At 41.9% G+C, this 16,001-nt stretch overlaps 1 protein-coding gene across 4 annotated transcripts in view; it reads left to right on the top strand.

The window, feature by feature from the left end:
* The window catches only part of ACTN1 (actinin alpha 1), a 118,082-nt gene extending 105,757 nt beyond the window's left edge, over nt 1–12,325 (top strand). For 2 of the 4 annotated variants that reach the window (XM_077262943.1, XM_077262948.1), the window contains 7 exons: nt 1,526–1,708; nt 2,452–2,586; nt 2,686–2,865; nt 3,430–3,576; nt 7,685–7,765; nt 10,172–10,330; nt 11,430–12,325. In XM_077262943.1, the coding sequence (XP_077119058.1) occupies nt 1,526–1,708; nt 2,452–2,586; nt 2,686–2,865; nt 3,430–3,576; nt 7,685–7,765; nt 10,172–10,330; nt 11,430–11,588 (1,044 nt within the window). In that variant the 3' untranslated portion in view covers nt 11,589–12,325. Of the gene's footprint in view, nt 1–1,525; nt 1,709–2,451; nt 2,587–2,685; nt 2,866–3,429; nt 3,577–7,684; nt 7,766–8,111; nt 8,178–10,171; nt 10,331–11,429 lie in introns of all 4 variants that reach the window. The other 2 variants (XM_077262950.1, XM_077262945.1) reach the window with 2 other exon arrangements.
* Nucleotides 12,326–16,001: the final 3,676 nt, after the last annotated feature.

Raw genomic sequence — 16,001 nt, 5'->3', positions numbered from 1 at the left:
ACCACTGAGCCAATGGGCTGCCCTATATATAGTGAAGTCCTAACCACTGAGCCACCGGGCTGCACTATATATTGTACAGTGCTAACCACTGAGACACCGTGCTGCCCTATGTATAGTACAGTGCTAACCACTGAGACACCGTGCTGCACTATATATTGTACAGTGCTAACCACTGAGCCAATGGGCTGCCCTATATATAGTGCAGTCCTAACCACTGAGCCACCGGGCTGCACTATATATAGTACAGTCCTAACCACTGAGCCACCGTGCTGCCCTATATATAGTACAGTGCTAACCACTGAGCCAATGGGCTGCCCTATATATAGTGCAGTCCTAACCACTGAGCCACCGGGCTGCACTATATATAGTACAGTCCTAACCACTGAGCCACCGTGCTGCCCTATATATAGTACAGTGCTAACCACTGAGCCAATGGGCTGCCCTATATATAGTGCAGTCCTAACCACTTAGCCACCAGGCTGCCCTATATATAGTATAGTCCTAACCACTGAGCCACCGTGCTGCCCTATATATAGTACAGTGCTAACCACTGAACCACCATGCTGCACTATATATAGTACCGTGCTAACCACTGAGCCACCGTGCTGCCCTGTATATATATAGTGCAGTGCTAACCACTGAGCCATTGTGCTGTCCCAGTTCGGTTTCAGATATTTACATTTTTCTGGCTCAGCTGATAAAATAAATGACATTGTATTTGGCTACTGAAAATAAATGTAACCATTTTTCTTTCATCAGATGTTGGTAGTTTTCCCTTGTATAAATAATGTCAAGTGTTTCATTCTTTATTGCTCAGTTACCATGTGCATCCATCCGTCTGAAATACATAGGGAGGGGGGGTATCCCGGATCCAAACACTAAGCTGTGTGATCTATTATTATGTGTGATTTCTGTAGTATTGGATCGCCCACCAGGATGTATTCTTCTCGTGTGAACGATAGGACCTACCTAGCTGGGATCTCCCCCCTGTATGTCACCTCTAGTTATTCTGCTATTAGTGTCTTAAAAGGGTTGTTCCCATCTTCATTGATGGATATTGTTGGATAGTTATTGTAAAAGCAATCCCTTTTGTCATTTACTGCTTATTAAAATTTGCAGCCTCTCTTGAGATATTAATACTTTTTTATTTACCTTAGTTACCAAGGCAACCGACCACTGTAGCGGTCTATCTTGTAAGCACAAGCTATAAACAAAAGGAAAGTGTTGATATGTTAAGAAAGGCTGAAGATTTTAACAAGCAGTGAAATGTGAAAGTGCTTGTTTTTAGGAACGCTTCTGGATCTCATTGCAAAAATAATCTACCATAATCTACCAGTTTGTGTCTCAATTCCCTGGTATTGTCGGTGCGAGCGGGCGAAGACGTCACCGTATGTATGTGATTGTCACATGCAGACTAGACTTATCCAGCTTCTCTCCAATTCACTCTATGCCCATGACCAACAGTGTGCGAAATCCCATCCATCCGCTCAATGTCTGCTTATGCTAAATATACCCTTCTGTCCAGGGCCTGAGCACAGCGCATGAACAGTTCAAGGCGACCCTTCCGGAAGCCGATAAGGAGCGACAAGCAATACTCGGGATACATAACGAGGTCTCGAAGATTGCTCAGACCTACCATGTCAACATGTCTGGAACCAACCCCTACTCCACGATCTCACCGCAAGAAATTAATAACAAGTGGGACCATGTGAGTCTATTTCACTTCATTCATTTTCTAGTTGAAAATGTTGCAATTTCTGAAACATTTTGTAAGAGAAGGATCATTGTATAAAACTGTCACCACTTTGCTTTTCTCTGCAAATTTACATGCAAATCCAGCTCTTCATTTTTCCTCCTTGATGTTTGATTGGAAGATTATCTCCGGAATAGCGTTGCAGCAAAATGGATGAGATTTTCACAGATCTTCGCCACATTCTACAGAAAATGTCTGCATAAATCAATGTGTGGTGTTGGTTTTTAATTTATAGAATTTAAATTGTTTTTGTGGAATTTTATTGAATTTTTTTTACACGATTTGCTCCACAATAGGGCATCAAAGATGATGAGGAACGTTTTTTGTTGTTTTTTTTCCATTTTCTTGCTAAATAGTTTTTATTTTACCGTAACTGGGGTATCCTTTGGTGCTCCAGTTACAGGTGAAAGCTTCCAGCAATCGTGTGTGTAATCACCGGGTTCCATAGAGGCATCGATACTGCCGATGCTTCTGCACACAACGTAACTTTCAATGTTTGCTATGTAGCTGGCAGTATGGAAGACAGAAGCAGTAAGAAGCTGCTTCTGTCTTCTAAGCAGCGCCATACCTGCTCTTAGTCTTACAGGAAACTTTAACCTTTCGCTGTAAATTTGCAGAAGCACAGGCTTGAAGTTCAGAAGCAATAGTTTAATCTAAGATCTGCCAATTACTCTTATGATTATACTTTTCTTGTGCAGGTAAGGCAGCTGGTTCCTCGCCGAGATCAAGCATTAATGGAGGAGCATGCACGGCAGCAGCAGAACGAGCGACTGCGGAAACAGTTTGCGGCACAGGCCAATGTTATTGGTCCATGGATACAAACAAAGATGCAGGTAAAGAGTCCCAAAATATGGATGGTTGTTCTTTTGATGCGTAGAATTTTTCAAATAAGACACTTATAAATTGTATTTCATGTGCTTGTTCATCCATAGGAGATTGGGCGTATTTCTATAGAAATGCATGGCACGCTAGAAGATCAGATCAATCATTTGCGACAGTATGAAAAGAGTATTGTGAACTACAAACCAAAGATTGACCAGTTAGAAGGTGATCACCAGCAGATCCAAGAGGCGCTTATATTCGATAACAAGCACACCAACTACACCATGGAGGTAAGTCTAGTCTTACTGCTAACAAAATCAGATCAACTTCAATACTGTAACAATGAATGGCGGCAAACGTGTATGTTCAAATTGTGTAATTAAGATGTTACATTTCCATAAGTCCCATAGACCATAAACGCCGCAAATTCACCATTAAGGCAGGCCTGCATAGCTCTAAGGCCCCAGTCTCAGGATCAGCAAGTTATCAGCTATCCCCTGGATTTGGACTTATTTATGGGGGAATATCCCCCTAAGTAATTTTAGACCAGATGCAGCTGTTTTACTTAATTTGAAAATCCATGTCAGTGTTGCGGTATAATCCTCAAACATAAAATAAGCGTGTTACTATTAGAAAATAACATTTTCACTAAAAATGATGCATCCTTTCTGACTTGGATTTTCATAGTAAGTACTATAGCCTCATCAGGAAATCTTTTTATGTACAACTATATTTGAATTTTCATGATACATCTGTTTTAATATTTAAGGGCTCTTTTTAAGCATCAATCATTGTGCCCTTAACTCCTACTTCAGGAGACTTTACCATAACATTATGCTTATTTGTTACCGTAGCACATCCGTGTGGGATGGGAACAACTCCTCACCACTATTGCCAGAACCATTAATGAGGTAGAAAACCAGATTCTCACACGAGACGCCAAAGGCATCAGCCAGGAGCAGATGAATGAATTCAGGAACTCTTTCAACCACTTTGACCGGGTAAGAGCACATTGCTCAGCGAGCTCAATGCTTCCATAGTCCGTAGTCTGATAAGGGAGGAGAGGGGGCTTATAATGGAATGACTGCAGGTGCACAATGTACTTTCATAGTTATGCTTTAAATGGCTGGAATGAAATCAGTATGTATATGTGTATATATATATATATATATATACATATATATATATATATATATATATATATATATATATATATATATATATATATATATATATATATATATATATATATATATATACACTGAAGGAGCGAACTGTTATACTGATTTATGAAAGCCGCTCATAGCTTTGTATGCGATCAAACGGATATTCCAAGACTAGAAAAACATGGCTGCCATCTTCCAAAAATGGCCCAACACCTGTGCGTTGGTTGTGGGTGTTACTGCAGATTTGGCCCTACTCACTTCAGTCCACCTGACTTGCAATACCTGAAGCAAACTATAAACTGTTGTGGCTCTGTTCCTTAAGGGGAGTCTATAACACCCCAAATTTACACTTCAAACTAACCACATAGCCTTGTAGGTAATGGTGCAATAATAAAAGTAGTTATTTACGTTTTAACCCCTTCATGACCGATGATGTACGTCATCGACCTTGCCTTTGATGCAGGCTCACGCTGAGCCTGCATCTTTCTACGCACTTCATGGCAGATTTAATCAAATGTCTCTAACAGCCAGTTAAAAAATGCTGCTGTCAATCACGGAAAGTGGCATTTAACACACGCAGACAGGGAGCGTGTCATTGATCCTGCCCATCGGCGTGTACATCATGCGATCTCGTGTCATGACAGCTAGGGGTCTGCTGATGACCCCCGTGCCAGTCATTACGATCCTTCTGTGATTTCTGCTATACATACAAGTGCTGCAGCCCTGCTATGTGTAGAACAAGCGATCGACCAATAGCAGCTTCAAGACTCCTAAGGGGTCTAATAAATAGAGTAAAAAATAAAAAGTAAAAACAAATTCAAATCACCCCCTTTTGCCCCATTAAAAATAAAACAATAATATATGTTTGGTATCTGCATACTTGTATGGACCTGGGGAATCATATTTTCAAGTTAGTTTTGCCATATATTGAACATGGAAAATAAAAAAAACAAAAAAGAGTTGTGTAATTGCACTTCTTTTTGCAATTTTACCAGACTTGGAATTTTTTTTCCCGTTTTACTTTACACTGTATGGCAGAATGAATTGTGTAATACAAATTTACAACTCATCCTGCAAAAAACAAACCCTCATACGGCTGTATCGCTGGAAAAATAGAAAAAATATGACTCTTGGAAGAAGGAGAGGAAAAAATGAAAAATCGCTCTTCACTTAAGGATGCGCAAACGATGACCCATAGCCACGAGAGAGTGATTTGTGTGCTCACTCCTGCACTGAAGGATGACACGAGTGATGACCGCAGTGAGGAGAGAATGATTTTTGTGATTTGTGTGCTCACTCTTTCACTGAAGGATGGCACGAGCGATGACCGCAGCGAGGAGAGAGCGATTTGTGTGCTCACTCCTGCACTGAAGGATGGCATGAGCGATGACCGCAGTGAAGAGTGATTTGTGTGCTCACTTATGCATTGAAGGATGGCACGAGCGATGACCACAGTGAAGAGTGATTTGTGTGCTCACTTATGCATTGAAGGATGGCACGAGCGATGACCGCAGTGAAGAGTGATTTGAGTGCTCATTCCTGCACTGAAGGATGGCATGAGCGATGACCGCAGCGAGGAGAGAGTGATTTGTGTGCTGACTCCTGCAGTAAAGGATGACATTAGCGATGACTGCAGCGTGGAGAGCGTGATACTTCTTGCTCCTTCATAGGGACAGTTCGCACATAGCTGAGGTTTATCTTCAGACAGCGCTGGCTATAGGCATCCGGTACTGTCGTATGATGTTAAAATAAGTGATTCATTACTAAAATTTAAGAAGGGACTGGATGCCTTTCTTGAAAAGTATAATGACTAAGGGTGCCATGGTGTGCCAGAAACGTGTCAGGCAGAGAGTCTGTCTCATTTTTAAAATTGGTTTTTAAAATGTTGAAATAAAAAAGACATTTTATTTAAACTGGATGGACGTGCTGGAAATTCCCCTTCTTCCTCAGTACGGCACCCACCAGCTATATTCAATTGCAACAGTTTATGATATATGTCTCAGCGTGTCAAGCTCCAACTTTTCCCTCCCCCCTCTCTCCCACAGACAAGGTTACAGGGTATATACACTAGTTTCCTGATAGGGCGTTGATCCAGGGAACTAGTCTGACTGCCGTATGTGGAGTCGGGAAGGAATTTCTTTCCCCAAGGTGGAGCTTACTCTTTGCCACATTTGTTTTTTTTTTGCCTTCCTCTGGATCAACATGTTAGGGCATGTTAGGTTAGGCTATGGGTTGAACTAGATGGACTTACAGTCTTCCTTCAACCTTAATAACTATGTTACTAAAACTATGTAAATCAACATGGGAGTGGTAGTCTAAATAAGTGGGTGGGACGGTGCACGGAACTCGCTCATTTACGTTAACAGTTAAGTTGTTTTTCTTTAGCATGGATGAAATTGATTTTAAAATGAAAAAAAAAAATGATTGTTACTGTAAAAGTGTAAATTTTGGGTGATAGACTCCCTTTAAAGAAATCTTGGATTACCCCTATATATATCTGTAATTTATCCTCACTGCCATGTGCTCATGGGGGGGATAAAGTTGAGGATTAAGTTGAATGAGAATAGGATGCATGCATCTACATGGGTAGGGTGCAGGAAGCACGTCACTCCTCATAAATAGCACTTTCTTATTAGTAATCTACAGTGGGTTTTATTTAATTAGAATTTATATATTAACGTTTTGCTGCAAAGAACATGTAGCGGCAATGTTTCACTTGATCACATTAATCATTACTGCCAATGATTTTCTAGAAGTGAATCCATCTTGTATAATGCAGTTACTCATTGCTGGGGGTTTTATTAACCTGTAGTTAAAGTAACAGCATCATTCTTCTCCTTGATGAAGCTGAGAAGACATCTAAGGCGCCCAGCATGAGTGTAGGAGATGGTGGCTTCTAAGGATAATGGTATCTTGATGAAACTCCTTTCACGTGGAAGCCGCAGCCTACAATACATGGTTCTCAGTACAGGCTGGCCTGTAATCGCCATGTGTGTGAATAGAAGGTGAACTTTTAGAGCTTGATGAAGTAATGCACTGATTGATCAGCCGTCTCCGGGAACCAAGAGTTTGCTGATGTGCATACAACATCAGCACATTAAAGTACCACTCCATCATTTTATTTTTCCCATCCGTTAGGTTCACTGCGTGCATTAAACCACTTGGTGGTTGTCGCCTTCTGCCGTTTCCAGCGCTGCTGCAGTCCTCTCCTGTGATGCAGTTGTGACCAGCCGACTGACAGCAGCCTTTGTGTCTGACCATAAGTCACTTTCTCACTGTATGTCCATGAGACTTTCATAGACTTACACAAAGAAAGGAATTAACCGTCTGCTGTGTGCGCCGACAAGAAAGCGATGTCGTCACATGATGCGGGAGAGGACTAGAGCAGCGCTGGAAACGGCAGGAGACTGAGCAGTAAGTATTTTAATGCCTACATTGTATATAATTACTGATGGCTATCGGATGGGGTAATAAAAAACAAAACGTTGGCTTGGTATTTTTAAACTATGGCAAATTTGTGCTTGGACAAAATATGCTTGAAAAGTACAATTGATGTAAGGAGGTTGAGAAGACTGGGAGAAGAGCACCCAGGTCAAGGGAAAGATATCGAGTATAGCTTCTTTACGTTTGTGTTGAGTACTAAATGTTGCTGTAAAATATGACGCGTTTCCTCCGGTAATCACTCTTTTGCACTGTGGGTGGGAGGTTTACACATTGTGCATGAACCCTAAAATAGTCACTGTTAAGCATCCTTATCACAAATCTTAATATAAACGGTGTTGTTTTTTCTCTCCTCTGCCCTGTGCATGTCTTCCTCTGCTTATTCTGCATGACCCTGACTTCACAACCCACCCTTCCGTACCTGATCCCTCTGCTTTCACCCTGCTGCCCACCACTGGCATGGCATGTCCTGGACACCTGAACTTTCACGCACTGTCACAAGGATCACTCCGGCACGCTTGGCCCAGAGGAGTTTAAGGCCTGTCTCATCAGCTTGGGTTACGATATTGGAAACGATCCTCAGGTATTGAAGCGTCTCGCGTGTTGCCCTTACATTGTGTAACGTTGGCTTGTATTTCCCTTCCCAGGCGCTGAGGACTAGTTTTGGTTTACTGCTTAGTGAGAAGAAATAATGTGTTTTTTCTTGATGTTTGTGTGTTTTATCTTCTCTCAAATTTCCACTAATTCCTCTTTTATTCACTTTCAAAACTCCTACCATCTGTACTTCCCGTATATAACTCCATTGATATTGTGTCTTTTTCTTGCTGTGCACTTTTTTCTTCCTTCTTGCCTTTCTCACTGTCCTGTTTTTGATCTGTATTACACTTTTCCTGTATCCTGTCCTTTCTTTCACACTGGATGTCCTGCAGAAGAAGACTGGTATGCTGGAAAGTGATGATTTCCGAGCCTGTCTTATCTCCATGGGGTACAACATGGTAAAGTAAAACATTCTTGAAGCCCATAGTTGACTATTATAAAACTGTGCCGAAAAAGACTATCCACCTTGATACCTTTTTCATAGGTTTTAAAGGGGTTTTCCAGTATTAAGATATTTCTATCAGAGACACCCCACCGATCAGCTGTTCTGCCCTCTGGCAGCAGCCGGATGAAAGCAGTGTATGGCATGGAGCATCACCCTTCCACCATACTGTATAGTGGCCATTGACAGGTAATACAGATCAGCTACTATTACTTAAAGCGGTTATCTGGTCTTCTGCTAAAAATCTTTAGTCACTCTGTCTGAATCCTTACAGTACGCACAACGCACACGGTTGGGATTCTTCGATATTGTATATGGTCACCAACTAGACTTGCTCTATATGAGTGAACTGTGCTACACTGAGCACGTCTAGTTGGAATGTAGCCTGGAGTATCTCATACTTGCAGTCATGTGACTGCCCGCTTTCTGCAGCAATCCTGCAGAATCCGGATGACGAGCGGCGCGTGCACTAGTAAGGATTCAGAAGGCTGCAGTCACATAGTGGTGACAGACTTTTAGCTGAAGACCAGACAGACAACCCCTTTAATAGAAACTGATTGGCAGTACCTGGGAGCTGCCAATAAAGAGTGCGTGATGTTCCACTCCATACACTTCACAACTTCGGTAACACTCATCCAAATGAATAGGGAGGGTAACGGCACCAAGAGAAAATGTCATTTTTTATTGCTTTGTCCAGAATTGTTGTAATTAAATTCATTTTCAATATAGTAAACTTAGAAAAAAAATATGTTCCATAAATTGTATATTGATCTTGTAATGTCTTAGTGGGGGGTTTCAGTCTCATTGCATTGAAGGGAATATCGCCCCAATCATTGTCTACCCTGCAATGAATTTCCCAGCAGGACAGGCATCTGTTTCTAATTCTGATTTGGTCAGATCCTCTGTTATTCCTCCTGGCATAGTGTGAATAAATTCTCAGCCCATCGATAACATTCTGCTTGTCAATATATTGTGTCCCTGGTCAGACAGTGTCATGTTATAAAGGGCTGCCCCCCATTGATAAGGTATGAGCCCCCCAGAATGCTATGACGCTGTCTCGGGTAGTTTTTCCTGGCAAAACAAAAGAAGGAAACCCCTGTAAAGGCCTCTCGCCCAGCAAGCCAATCCCTTGCTCTGCACTGATGAGGGGCGCAACCTCTGAAAGCACCCAACAGAGACAGCTATATTTCTTCTGGAGAAGATCGGTTTGGTTGATTTACCCTTGATCATGTTAGAAGGATCAGAGAATCACTTGGAGGGTTACTACCTACAAAATGTGGCCATTGAGAGGCCGCGTTCTTCTCCCTGGTGGAAAGCTAATTTGCGTTTTGCCTCATTGATCTACATTTTCCAGAGGAATAACAAACTGATGGGATGGGGCAAACTTGTAATAAAATATTCTGGACCTTTTCTATTACGTGGGCAATGCAAGTGTTTTTCTATTACATTAGACATTAGAAAAACCTTTTGTGCTGGTTCTTCGGAATACTGACCACATTCTGCGTTGTATTGTGGATTGTGTTTTCTCACTTCTTGGGTTATAATTAATGGAAGAATCCTGGATTTTCGCTGAGCAGAATAATAAACCCAAAAAGTGACCCATATTACACCCAAAATAATATGATTTAAAGGGGTGAAATACATTTAACACCACCTATCTGTAGGACTTCTGGGATCCCAGCCGATCACTAGAACTGGGGTCATGATTCCCTGTGTTCAAGGTCTGAAATCTGCCAGTAAAATTGTGTAACCTGATGCTGTCCATGTACATTAGATAAAAAAAAGACTTCAATGACCTAATACAAGTAATGGATGTATTATTGATCCATCATTCTGTGCACAGTTATCTAGAATGTATAGGTAGCTGTAAGTGAAATTTGGGGCACAGAAGAATCCGTGATGTCGGCAAACACTGCAGCCTCTAATAATTCCTATTCCATTCCTTTCTAGGGTGAAGCCGAATTTACCCGCATTATGGGAATTGTAGATCCCAACAGGCTTGGGGTGGTGACATTTCAAGCCTTCATTGACTTCATGTCTCGGGAAACTACAGATACAGACACAGCTGACCAAGTTATGGCTTCTTTTAAGGTCCTTGCTGGTGATAAGGTTTGTACCCGTTTATCACTCTCCTACTTCTATTTTGTATCTCCCATTGATAGCGCGTGAGGCTGACAGAGAGGGATTGGCCTTTCTTCTAAAATAGTAATCAAAGTAATAATGAGATATTGAAAACGGTGCAACATTTACATTTTTTTTTAAATTATTGATGAAACACCTTCATTTTGACATCTGGGTTTGTGTTCACATATGTGAGAAAAACAGATCCTTTCATCAGTTTTGGATCACATTTTCACCAGGGTTTGCTCAGTGTGGTGATTTTTTCATTTTATTATTGTAAGCAAAAATAAAAAATTGCAAATCTTTTCCCATCTATTACCTTGTCAATCACGGACGACACCATGATGGCATCCGTGTGCCGTCTGTGGTTTTTATGGACCCATAGATTTGTATGGGAAATTTTGATCCATGATGCGTCTTAGTGATTTTTTTTCGCCGACAGGCGGTCTGCAAAATTACATGGGTGTGTGAACATCTTCTTAGACTATAATGGGTGTGTTCTATTAATGCTAAACACGGATGGAACTTCTACGTGAAAACCGGATAACTGAATGAGGTCTTAAATGAAGAGATCACTCTGCCAAGGCACCTTAGGGTGCGGATAATCTGCCATGCAGCAGAATAGATAGTATTGTATTTGTCCTGGAAAGCGCAGTGAAATCCGTGATGCAAAGCACGGCATTTATTCGATCACTGATGTTTTGCTTTTGTTGGCATATCGCTAGGTTTATTCCTTTTGGTGGTGTTCTGACCTTTTGGAGTATCCACTGATCTGGAGACTGAAGGGAGGCACAGCACGGAGTTAGCGCTGCATCCCCTTCTCGCCTACTATGATCAACCTTATAAAATAATAACATTCTGTACTCCCAGGGATGGACACAGACTGAATTGGAGCCCGTGCAAGAACAGTGTTTGTGCCCTTGCAGTCCAACATATCATAATGCTCAATTCCTCCTCCACAAGTAGTGGTCAACCCCTGTAGAGTTCCGTTCTTAATCTGTGAATCAGTCATATGTGAAAGTAGATGTAGATGGTGGTGGGCGATGCCCAGGAATCAGAAACCTATAATCTGCGTTTTTTATTCTAGAACTACATCACTGCTGACGAGCTGCGCCGGGAGCTTCCCCCAGACCAAGCAGAGTATTGCATTGCCAGGATGGCACCTTACATGGGACATGACGCCGCCCCAGGAGCTCTGGACTATATGTCATTCTCTACAGCACTGTACGGTGAAAGCGATCTTTAACTCTGTACTACTCGCCCCGATGTCACCGCAGCGCTGACTGTCCGCCACTCCTGTACGCAACGTGGTTTCAGCTTTCACGCCTTTTCTGTGTCTCCATAGCTCACCAGATGAAAAGTCACTCGTTCCACCCCTCTAGTGTGCGGAGCCCTTATCGCTCTGCTGCTGCCACCGGAAGGGGTAACCATCTTTGACCTTAAAGCAATGGTTTACAAATAAAAGTTTTTACTAAAGACCTTTAAATGCATATTTTATTATGAGAGTTAAAAAGGTGAAATGTATTTTTCTGCCAACATAAAAGAGCAATTAACCTTTCTTTGTAGTGTGTCTGACGAGAATAGTTGAAGGTTTCGGCTCCTTCAACCGTCTTTTTTGCTACCACATAAGGGGGGGAGGAGGGCAATGACTGTTTTAGTAGCCGTGGTATAGCCAGATCTATATATATATATTTTTTTTTTCCACCAAATGCAATTTTTTTGACAAACTGAGTTAAAGTGAACGATGTCAAGGTGGAAATGCGACCTCATGGGGAGGGTCCGTATTTTTCTAAGTAAGAACATTTAGTCTTTTTTCAATATTTAATGTTATATAAGGAATGCCGCGTCCCGTCACCAGCTCGTCATCTTATTTTTAATGTTGCTAAACATGGTTTGTTTAGAGACATGAAGCTTCAATGATTGTTTGTCCTCAATATCTGCTTGTCACAAACCTTATTAAAGAAATTCTTGTTTAAATTTTAATCATCTGTTATTGGCTACTTTCAAATAAATTACATTTAATAATACAATTTTATGCTATTACTCGAGTGTCATTTTTTTTCTTCTTTAAATGTTGAATTTGCATCTGAGCTCTATCCAGCGCCTGCATCGTGACCATCGTGCATCGACTTTGGCTTATGTGCACAGATGTCATGGTCAGGTGAGGATCCATAACCACATGATTTGTTGTTGTATGTTAATATGTCCCTTTACTTGCTCTGCTAATATTGTTATACAGGCTGCCAATTCCTTTACTTACAGGGTTATTCCCATCGTCATAGATAAGTGCTGTTACATAGGGCTTGTCACAAGCACTTTTGCAATTTACTACTTTATTAAAATTTTCAGATTTTCAGCCATTCTTAAAATATTAACATTTTTCTTTTGTTAACAGCTTGCTGTCTAGCTATTAAGCAGTGCGATGAATGTTGTCAGGAATAGGAGATAACCTTTGCAATAATGGCCAGCTTCAATACCGTGCTTACAAGGTCAGTAGACCAGAGCATGTAAGCACTGTGCATGTTCTACTTTTCTAGCAACGGTGGTCGGTCTCCAAGGCAGTGAGCTGTAAATGAAAGAAAAGCGTTAAAAGGGTTTCTAGGACTATCTTAAATTTTAGGCCCATAGTAAAAAAACAAACAAAAACAGGCTGATGGTTGCTAATTACCTGCCTTTTCTACTCTGCTCCTGCTTGGAACAGTCACTGCCTGCTCCTGCTGGCGAGTCAGCTGCTCCACATCAACAGAGCAGCTCTTCTTCCGGGCTGCTTTGTTTACAATGCGTGACTGCTGACGTCATGCTGGTTGACAGCCAGCTCCCTTCAGTTATGCAGCGGGATGCTGGCTTTCAATCAGCATAGCATTGGCAGTCACACCGTGTCAACAGTGCAGAGTAGAAGAGAAGCAGCTGCTCTGTCTCCGTTGACGTCAGCAGGAGTGGTCAGCAGAGATTGCTAGTTATTGTTCTCCATGGTTAAAAAAAAAATTACATCTATGTCAAAAATGTAATGGTAAAATGAGAGCAATATCAAAACCATCTCTTGTGAGGGGACGTGTCCCCTTCATATTGAACATTGAAGCATGGCTTCAATAATAGCTAGCACGTTAAACACTCCACATGACCCCCTGTTCAATTATGATTACCTGCTGTGAACAGGTAATTGAACTGGGTTATCTGACTGAGAACAGACAAGACGTCTAAAAATTCTAGCTATGAATATTTTTTTTTTGACAGTCATAGGTCCCAGATTTATGGGAGGTCTATTTTCGGTGTCGTGGCGAACATAACCCATTTACATCACTGTGTGGTCTGCGCATCAGCCCCAAAATAATATTGGCTAGATGGATAACAATATACAGCTCTGGCAAAAATTAAGAGACCACTGCAAAATTTTCAGTTTGTCTGATTTTTCTCTTTATAAGTATATTTAAATAAAATGTAAATTGTTCTTTTATTCTATAAACTTCTGACAACATGTCTCTGAAGTTCCAAGCAATACATTTTTTATTTATTTTCTGAAAATGAGAAAGTCAAAATAACAAAAAAATGCAGTTCTTGCAGACCTCAATTAATGCAAAAAAAAAAAGCAAGTTCATAATCATTTAGAAACAACAATACTAATGTTTTAACTCAGGAAGAGTTCAGAAATCAATATTTTGTGGAATAACCGTGATTTTTAATCACAGCTTTCATGCGTCTTGGCATGCTTCCACTAGTCTTTCACACTGCTTTTGGGTGACCTTATGCCGCTCCTGGTACAAAAATGTAAGCAGTTCTTATTTGTTTGATGGCTTGTGACTATCCATCATCCTCTTGATTACATTCAGAAGTTTTCAATGGGGTTCTGGTCTGGAGATTGGGCTGGCCATGACAGGGGTTTGATGTGGTGATCCTTCATCCACACCCTCATTGACCTAGCTGTGTGGCATGGTTCATTGTCCTGCTGGAAAAAAACAGTCCTCAGAGTTGGGGAACATTGCCTGAGCAGAAGGAATCTACTGTTTTTCCAGGATAACCTTGTATGCGGCTTGATTCATACGTCCTTCACAAAGTTTAACCTGCCCAATTCCAGCCTTGCTCAAGCATCTCCAGATCATCACCGATCCTCCACCAAATTTCACAGTGGGTGTAAGACACTGTGGCTTGTACACCTCTCCAGGTCTCTGTCTAACCATTAGACCAGGTTTTGGGCAAAGCTGAAAATTACTCATCAGAGAAGATTACCTTACTCCAGTCCTCTAAGGTCCGACCCTTATGGACTTTGGCAAACTTCAGCCTGGCTCTCCTTTGCTTCTCATTGATGAAAGGCTTTTTTCTAGCTTTACATGAATTGAGCCCTGCCTCCAGGAGCCTGTTACGAACTGTTCTTGCCGTGCACTTCACCCCAGCTGCCATTTGCCATTCCTTTTGTAGGTCACTTGATGTCATCCTGCGGTTGCTGAGTGACATTCGAATAAGATGACGGTCATCCCGGTCAGTGGAGAGTCGTTTTCGCCCTCTGCTGGTCTGTAGCTTTGTTGTCCCCAATGTCTGCTGCTTGGCCTTGTAATGGACTGCTGTATTAGAAATTTTAAGGATGGAGGCAACATGACGCTCACTGTGTCCTTCTGATAGCAAAGCCAGAATTGAGCCCTTCTTTTCCTCACACAAGACTCTTTTCAACTCCTTTGGCATGGTTAAAAGTTATTTTTTCATTCCTATTACTTTTAGGATATTACTAGCACTTGTTTTGCCATCCAGCTTGTCCTATTGCAAGAGGATTGTTAACACCACAGCAATGTTTTTTATACTTTCCACATTAAGTAGAATGAGGTGTACTCTGGTTGGCATTCAACTGACACTGGAATGGACTGGCTGTCAGACATGTAGAGAAGCTGATTTTTATATACAGTGTAGTGGTCTCTAAAGGTACCGTCACACTAAGCGACGCTGCAGCGATAGCGACAGCGATGCCGATCGCTGCAGCGTCGCTGTTTGATCGCTGGAGAGCTGTCACACAGACAGCTCTCCAGCGACCAACGATGCCGAGGTCCCCGGGTAACCAGGGTAAACATCGGGTTGCTAAGCGCAGGGCCGCGCTTAGTAACCCGATGTTTACCCTGGTTACCAGCGTAAAATGTAAGTACATACTTACATGCGTCCCCCGGCGTCCGCTTCCTGTAATGACTGAGCGCCGGCAGTAGCAGGGCACAGCGGTGACGTCACCGCTGTGCTGTGCTTTCACTTTCAATTTGCGGCGCTCAGTCAGTGTGGGAAGCGGACGCCGGGGGAAGCATGTGAGTATGTAGTGTTTTTTTTTTTTTACATTTTACGCTGGTAACCAGGGTAAACATCGGGTTACTAAGCGCGGCCCTGCGCTTAGTAACCCGATGTTTACCCTGGTTACCAGTGTAAAATATCGCTGGTATGGTTGCTTTTGCTGTCAAACACGGCGATACACGGCGACCTAGCGACCAAATAATGTGCAGACCTTCTAGCAGCGACCAGCAATTTCACAGCGGGATTCTGATCGCTGCTGCGTGTCAAATACAGCGATATCGCTCCCTGGGACGCTGCAACGTCACAGATCGCTGGCGACGTTGCTTAGTGTGACGGTACCTTTAATTTTTGCCACAGCTGTATATGCAGTGTTTCATATCTATGAAAAGCTAAAATCATG

This window comes from Ranitomeya variabilis, chromosome 1 (genome assembly GCF_051348905.1).
Source record: "Ranitomeya variabilis isolate aRanVar5 chromosome 1, aRanVar5.hap1, whole genome shotgun sequence".
NCBI lineage: Eukaryota > Metazoa > Chordata > Amphibia > Anura > Dendrobatidae > Ranitomeya > Ranitomeya variabilis.
The sequence above is the reverse complement of the archived record's forward strand: the minus strand, read 5'-3'. Positions and strand labels throughout refer to the sequence as shown.